This window comes from Suricata suricatta, chromosome X (genome assembly GCF_006229205.1).
Source record: "Suricata suricatta isolate VVHF042 chromosome X, meerkat_22Aug2017_6uvM2_HiC, whole genome shotgun sequence".
NCBI classification, from domain to species: Eukaryota; Metazoa; Chordata; class Mammalia; order Carnivora; family Herpestidae; genus Suricata; species Suricata suricatta.
The window spans coordinates 86223079-86231458 of record NC_043717.1 but is presented as its reverse complement, the minus strand read 5'-3'; the positions used below and the strand labels follow the sequence as shown (position 1 = coordinate 86231458).

General features: G+C 39.8%; 1 protein-coding gene across 4 annotated transcripts in view; it reads right to left on the bottom strand.

Annotated features, from left to right (window-relative positions):
* Positions 1-478: 478 nt before the first annotated feature.
* XIAP (X-linked inhibitor of apoptosis) overlaps positions 479-8380 on the bottom strand; it is a 47229-nt gene continuing 39327 nt past the window's right edge. For 3 of the 4 annotated variants that reach the window (XM_029929508.1, XM_029929510.1, XM_029929511.1), the window contains 2 exons: positions 7607-7807; positions 479-1829 (listed from right to left, as the gene is read on the bottom strand). In XM_029929508.1, coding sequence (XP_029785368.1) covers positions 1636-1829; positions 7607-7807 — 395 coding nt within the window. In that variant the 3' untranslated portion in view covers positions 479-1635. The remainder of the gene's footprint in view (positions 1830-7606; positions 7808-8380) is intronic. The other variant, XM_029929512.1, reaches the window with a different exon arrangement.

Sequence of the window (8380 nt, the reverse complement as noted above, 5' to 3'; positions counted from 1 at the left end):
TCCTACGAAGCACTTTTAAACTTCCATTGTTTTGGTTTATATTGACTCCTATTCAAATTTTATTTTCTTTTTAAGATTTAAGCAAGTATTCTCATCCTGTCAATATTTTATAATTCCCAAAAGATTTTAAGGATCTTGAGAGAACATTTCAGAAGTATCCACTACTATTACTAGTCAAGAAAACAAAACGATTAAGGTAAAGACTTGACATTCTGTCCTATATACATCTTAATTATCCTAACAATAAAAACGCATATGAAACGTTAAGACACAAGACAATATGAGAACCTCAACACGGAAAGCTGTCACTCTAACTACAAGCAGTGTACAAACATGCGTCTACTTTTTCCTACATAAGCTGACAGATGTTTAAAATACTGGGTTAACAAAGATCTTTTAGTAAAGTGACTTAGGCAGGCTTAAACTAGCAAGGATTAAGGGTGAATCCTTACTAATTAATTGGAAGATCTGAGACATATTTTATATTTCATTTTACAAAATCAAGAATATTTATTTTGAAACAAGAGAAGACATGGTCTACCTGTCAGAAAACTACCACTCAGAAATATTTTCATCCACAAAGCAGGAAAACACATAAAACATTTAAATTTCACATTGGCACCAAAAAGGTTAACTGCTCTGCCGTCTTGGATTAGAAAAACTAAAGCTGAGCAATAAGTAGTTTTGCAGGCGTTTGAACATGCCTAAGCCTTTAAATCAGTACAATACTTTCTACAAATTCTGATTACAAAAGTAATACATACTTATAAAAAATTCAAACAGAACAAAATGAAAAAAAAAGTGAAAGGCCCCTGCAAACCGCCCCCCCAAGTCCCCCCCCCCACACATCAAGAGAAACCACATTTAACAATCTGGTGCGTCATCTTTCCACATCTTTTGTTCTATACAAATACAACACACACACACACAGACACACACACACACACACTTTCATCTGGCTCATTCTATACATAGCATTTTGCCACTTCATTTTACACTTAATATATCTCTGACATCTTTCCATGTCAGTGCGTGTTGGCTAAATGGTATTCTATCCTTAAATACCCTTTTGACAATGGCAAAATCATTTTTTAAAATCACCCACCCAAGCATGTGTGTGTAATTTTAAAAGAGAATGGACAGAATCCTAAAACACAAAGACAAATGTCTAAAAATAATCTCTATCTTTCCACCAGTGTGGAACAGTTCATTCCTTTTTCACACAAAACAAATTATGTGATTGGGGAGATTAACTCTAATCTCCACGTTTACATAGAATGCTCCGTTTGTTAAGCCTATATGAAAAGAATGAAAAATTCAGTTGATTAATTCACTTACACTTAGAAACCAAGTTTGTGTACGACAAATACACACTGCGGTCAGTTACAATATGGTGCTTAGTCTAGATCTCAATTAAATAACAGTAAAAAAAAATAAGATATATAACATAGCTAATATCCCCCCAAATCCAGAAATTCAAATTTTAGATTACAAACTAGAGCAGTGCAGTTTACATTTTGTCTACTTGGTAGCAAATGCTAATGGCATTCAATGCTGATTACTTAAAGTCAGTTCACATCACACACTCAATCAGGGTAATGAGAAGAACATAATGCGCCTAACTGTAGAGTTAGATTAAGACATAAAAATTTTTTGCTTGAAAGTAATGATTGTGTAGCACATGGGACATTTGTCAACTGCTTCAGCACATTGTTTACAAGTGACCAGATGTCCACAAGGAATAAAAACCACAGCAATATTTCTATCCATACAGATTTTGCAAAGCTTCTCCTCTTGCAGAAGCCTTAGCTGCTCTTCGGCACTAATCTCTGCACAAAGAGAAAAGAAATAGGTTAATTTTAGACTTCCTTAGTTGCTGAGATTGCCTGAAACAACATGAAGCCCTACTACGTGCCAGGCACCAATCAGATGCTGGGACACAGGAGGCCTCACACGGACACCTGCTCCCAAGCAGCTGGCATGCCAGGGGGAGAAGGCTGGGAGCGGAGGCTGTGGAGGGAAGTGCAGAGTACAGAGTGATAAGCACTATAATAAAGTTATGTGCAAAAGGCTCTGGGACAAGAGGAAAGGCCAAGTTCTTCTGTTCAGAAGGCTTCCTGGGCTGGCGGCTGCACGGCAGGGGGATGGGTGAATGGAAGAGTGACACTTACACACGGCCAGCAACGTCCCCTGCAGAGAAGGGGGGTTAGGTAAGTGACACACGGAAAGGGCACGGCTTACTCGAAACAGACGGATGCACACGGGTCTGAAGGGCAATTCTGAAGTGAGATCAGAGGGGAGGGGTGAGGAAAAAAAAGAGGAAACAGGGTTGATTTTAAGACTTCTAAGTATGGCTGGCAAGGGGATGGGGATGCCAAAAGGAAATCCAGAAGGAAGTACTGGTTTGACATTTTTTAAGTTATTCTTAAGGTGTTTGCAGGACATCTGGACATAAAATGTCACTGGACAGCCATGTTTTGAGTTCAGGAGAAGTTAGGGCTACAGACAAAGATCTGGATGGCATCAGCATGCAGGTGGCTCTAAGGTACTTGCTTAATCCAGCTTTTCGCAGTGACCTACGTTTTGTGAAATGTTAACAAATATGTCACAAAAATGTGTTTCGTGGTCATAGTAACTATAATGACACCAACCTCAATGATGACAGCAGTTATCAGTAATGCAACCCTTGTCACCGTGTGCTGGATACTACTCCAAAGGCAGTCCATATTTTAACAATCTTTGTAATCTTTGGATACCAGTGGTTTCCAGATCTGGTCTCACATGAAAATCACTTACAGCATTAAAAAAAAATGTTTATTTTATTTTGAGAGAGAGAGAGCGAGCGCGCTTGTGCAGAGGAAGAGCAGAGAGAGTGAGGGAGAGAGAATCTCAAGCAGGCTCCATGCCATCAGCACAGAGCCTGATGTGCAGCTCGATCCCACAGAACTGTGAGATGATGACCTGAGCAGAAATCAAGAGTATGACCCTTAACTGACTGAGCCGCCCAGGCGCCCCAGGGCAATTCTGAACAACAGATTGCTAGGCTCTGTTCACTACATCTAAAATTTCTGGGGGTGGTTTTAGTTTTTATTTTGTCCTGAAATTAAAGTGTGCAAATAGAAGCAGATCCGGTTTTATACAACAACAATTATTTCTGGGCTTGCACACAATGGCAATTGGGAACCACTGCTATGAAGTACAGGACACTACAGTATAGTGTATGTCCCCTCTTAGAAAGTCACAATGCATGTCCCTATTTAAATACAGAGCGCATACCAAACATTGTTATCATCAACTTTCTCTACCTGATTTTGGCCTTATGTACAGCCACTTAACTGAGATGGTTTTACCCTCTCAGACCAACAGTTTCCCTCTGACAATTATTTCACTCAAGCCTAAAGGCAACTACTGGATTCTACATATCTCACTCTGATACCTTCCCCTCCTACTTTCTACAAGGCCCTCTTCTAGGCCAGGACGTTCCTGGCACATGAATTGTGTAGGCAATACCTAGATAACACTGGACAGTATTTGCTAATATTCTTACTATGTTATTTAAAGCCTTCTAGAATATGGGGCACCTGGCTGACTGAGTCAGTGGAACAACTCTTGATCTCAGGGTTGTGAGTTTGAGTTCCACGCTGGGTGTAGAGATTACTTAAAAAATACAATAAAAACTGAAAAAAAAATTTCTAGAATAAACCAATGTTACTCCTGTAACTATGAGAGCAGATCCATGTGGAAAGACAGACTGATAAGAAATATGTATGGTATTTGATTATTATATACAGTAATATATACATAAAGATTATAATAAGCACTTTAGAAGTTAAGGGCTTTATAGCACACTAGTCCAGAAAAAGAAAGAATGAAAGATACTACTTGGTACTATTTCTAAAAGACCATTGATTAAGACATTCTCTGTCACACAACCATTGGGATAAAAGTGAGCCCTGGATGCAGGATTTCTTGGTAAGCAACAATAACCATGTCGTTTTTCTAATAACTTCCACCTGCTCTACTTCAATTAGGCCTGCCTTCTATTTTGTCTAGAATTTAAAGAGTCCTAGCGCCAGTCTTTCCTCCACAGCCTTTGGGAAGAGGACTATGCAGCAGCCCTACTGTGAGAAGACAGCCTGTATTGGTGACCCTGCCTCACAGTCTAGTGAGACTAAGGAGAAGTCAACTGACGAATTCAGCGCGCGCCTCTGAAAGCTGCCCTTTGCTCAGGCCTCCTTCCCACACCATCCTAGCTTGTAGTCTCAGTGAGGGTAAGAGCCGTAAGAGCCGCCCAGGGCCTCCTGCTGGCTAGAAAACAGTCACTCCCCGATGCACTCTGTCCCCTGTCTTCCTACTGCACCCCCTTAACTCACACTGCAGCATTCAACACCTTCAGGTATAAAAGCTGGTACTTCATTGTCAAACCTGACCTAGGAAAGCTGAGCTAGATGCAAGGGAAAATGATACAACCACTTGTATTTCTATTGCAGTAGAAGATGACCAAGTCAGTGGCCCGTTTTACCATCCCCAAGACAAGTGGAGCTATTACAGGGTTTAAATAAATGCATCCTTAAAAAAAGAGTGGTAGGCTTTCTGCTGCATGTTTTATATCAGCTGACCTAATTTTAAAAGCCATTAAAATTATACTGTTTTTTGGCTGATGTAATTATTTGAATGTTTTAGAAGCATTTGAAATAACTTATAGAGCAAAAGGATCTTTTTTTAAGTGAGCTCTACATCCAACGTGGAGCTTGAACTCAGAACCCTGAGCTCAAGAGTCACATGCTCTTCCAACTGAGCCTGCCAGGTGCCCTAAAAGGGTTGTTAATGAAAAAAAAATTAGTAAACTTTAAGGTTTATTAGCACTGGGAGAACTTTTTTAACCTTTGGGAGAGGTGGTTAAGAGTTCAGAGAACAATGATTACTATTACTATTATTTTTAAATTTATTAAAGTTATTTTCAAGAGACAGGGAGACAGTGTATGAATGGGGTAGGGGCAGAGAGAGGAGACACAGAATCTGAAGCAGGCTCCAGGCTCTGAGCTGTCAGTGCAGATCCTGATGCAGGGATCAAACCCACAAACCAGAAGATCACCTGAGCTTAAAGTCAGACACTTAACCGACTAAGCTACCTATTATTTATTTTTGAGAGAGAGAGAAAGAGAGAGAGAACACGCTGAGGAAAGGGGCAGAGGGAGAGACCGTCCCAAGCAGGCCCCATGCTCAGCACGAAGCCCAATGCATGTTTCAATCCCACAACCCTGGGATCATGCCCTGAGCGGAAATCAAGAGTTGGACACTCAACCAACTAAGCCAGAGACCAGTGATTAACAACATAACTTAGTATCCAAAACCTATTAACAACCTGAAAGCTTTTCTTTAACCTTCAATGTTGCGGTCAAACACTGGAGTAGCTATCATCCCTAAAGAAGGAACCTGTATTTTTTTTTTTTGTTCCTAAAAGGAGTTCATATGATTTCCTTGCACATTATTTAATACACTTTCTAGGGGTGCCTGGCTGGCTCCGGTGGTAGACAGCATGACTCCTGATGTCAGAGTTGTGGAGTCCAAGCACCATGTTGGGAGTGAAGCCTACTTTTAAAAAAGTTCAATATACTTTCTATATATGATATTTAAAAATTTTTAATGTTTTTATTTATTGAGAGAGAGAGACAGAGCATGAGCGGGGGAGGGGTAGAGAGAGAGGGAGACAGAATCCAAAGCAGGCTCCAGGCTCTGAGCAGGCTCCAGGCTCCGAGCTGTCAGCACAGAGCCTGACATGGGGCTTGAACACGAACAGTGAGATCATAACCTGAGCCGAAGACAGCCGCTTAACTGATTGAGCCACCCAGGTGCCCCAATATATACAATTTACAGTATTAGGGTGCCACTCATTCAAGCTCTATTTAGTAATATAGCACTTTTATATATTGACATGAAAAGCTGCAGAACGCTCAAAATCCACTTCAACTACAAAACTTAAAGATTCTACACACAGTGATAAAAGCCTTTCTTGTTCTTTAACTAAAACACAAACCCACAGTCTAAGAAATTTTTTAAGTTTTCATTTTGTGAGAGAGAGCGAGTGAGCATACACATAGTGTGATGAGCTCGAGTGATGGAGGGGCAGAGCGAGGGAATCCCAAGCAGGCTCCACTCTGTCAGCAGGGCTCGATCTCATGAACCGTGAGATCATGACCTGAGCCAAAGTCAGGTGCCCCCACACTTAAAACTAATAAATCAGTGGCTGTTATTTAGATCCCAATTAGAAGAAATCAACTGTTTAAAATGCTTTAAGGGCAAAAATTAAAACCAACTGACTTTCAGATGATATTACAGAATTACTGGTAATTTTGTTAAAAGGGGTAACAGTATGTTATGAAATAATATATATCCCCAAAACTCATATTTTGAAGCCCCAAACTCCCAATGTGATGGTACTCACAGACTGGCCCTTTGGGAGGTAATAAAATTGAGATGAGGTCATAAGGGTAGGACCCCCACATTATGGAATCAATTTTCTTTCTCTCTTTCTTTCCTTCCTTCCTTCCCTTGCATGTATCTATTTTTTAAGTTTTAATCATTTAATTTGAGAGAGAGCATGAACAGGGTAGGGACAGAAAAGGCGGGGGGGGGGGGCGGGGGCAGAGAATCCCAAGCAGGTTCCATGCTGTCAGTGCAGAGCCTGACACAGAGCTTGATCTCATGAACCCTAAGATTATGACCTGAGCCGAAACCAAGAATCAGATGCTTGGGGCACCTGGGTGACTCAGTTGGTTAAGCATCTGACTTCGGCTGAGGCCATGATTTCACAATTCATGAGTTTAAGCCCCGTGTTAGGCTCTGTGCTGATAGCTCAGAGTATAGAGCCTGCTTCAAATTCTGTGTCTCCCTCTGTCTCTGCCCCTCCCTGGCTCATACTCTGTCTCTCAAAAACGAATAAAGGTTAAAAAACATTTGGAGTTTGCTGCTTAACCTACTGAGCCACCCAGTCACCCCTGTACATATTTATTTTTAAAGTAAACTCCATGTCCAACCTGGGGCTCGAACTCACGACTCAGAGATCAAGAGTCACATGCTCTACTGACTGAGCCATCAGGCGTCCCATGGACTCAGTGTATTTATAAGAGTATCAGAGACCAGAGTGCTCTCTTTCCTGGCCATGTGAAGACACAGAGAGAAGACAGCCATCTACAAGCCTAACCTGAGCACAGTTTAAGTTACTGCCTAACACACAGTATTAAGATTGTATTTTAAAAGTCCCTATCTATTAGATATATATTAAAGTATTCACAGGTAAATGATGTATGTCCAGAATTTTCTTTGAAGTATCATAGCATAAAAAGTTGGGGAAGAAAAGAAACAAGATTGGAAAACTATTGATAATTATTGAATCTGGTTGATGGGTATGTCAGGGTTCATTATTATATGGTTTTCTCCACTTTTGAGTATTTTTAAATTTTTTTAACAAAAAGTGTTTTTTAAATGTTTATCTTAAGGAGGATGTGAGAAGGAAAACAATGAACGGGCCACAAAGTCATCTAAGCTGCTGGCCATAAGAGAGTGCTGTTAGGTATTTCTTGCTTTTTAAAAAAGCCATGCATACCTTTCTCCAATGAAGTCTGGCTTGATTCATCTTGTGTATTATCTTTCTGAGCACTCACTAGATCTGCAACCAGACTCTCAAGTGACTTATAGTTGCTCCCAGATGTCTGAATTTTTTCCTCCATTACTTTCTTAATGTCTCTGAAATTGAACCCCATTCGTATAGCTTGCTGTACCATAGGATCTTGGAAGATGGCATCATCTGAAATAAAAATTGGTGAGAAAAAGGAGTGTGGAGTTTAAATAATTATTTTCATTAACAGAATTCAACAGCAAAGTACAGTTAGAAAGAAACATTTAAGCAGCAAGCAAAAAAAAAAAAAACCCACAAAAACCAAAATATAAACCGGCAAATCAAAGCTACTTTGGGAAGAAGATTTTGAAAGATTTAAGCACTGAAGAATCTTTCAGAATGCTATAATAACTGAAAATGCAGTATGTATTTTGTAGCACTATGAATTGAGATTAGATGCTTTAAAGACCAAAGAAACAGTGCACAATTAGGTAAAAGAAAAAGTTAATTGTTTCAAAAATCAGAACTTTTCCAAATCAGCTGTACTCATTAACAACTAATCTAAGTACTTAAAGAGTGGATGTCTTTCCTTGTCACTAGCAAATATTTTGGAAAAATCATGGGAAATACAGGGAATGTCTGTGACATTGAATGTGTGAGTTTTCTATTTGAGACTTAGTTTCTGTAGCCGAAGGGGGTGAACTAGGTAAGGCAACAAAATGAACATTCACTTTAATGGTACTCAAAGTAGAAATACAGGTT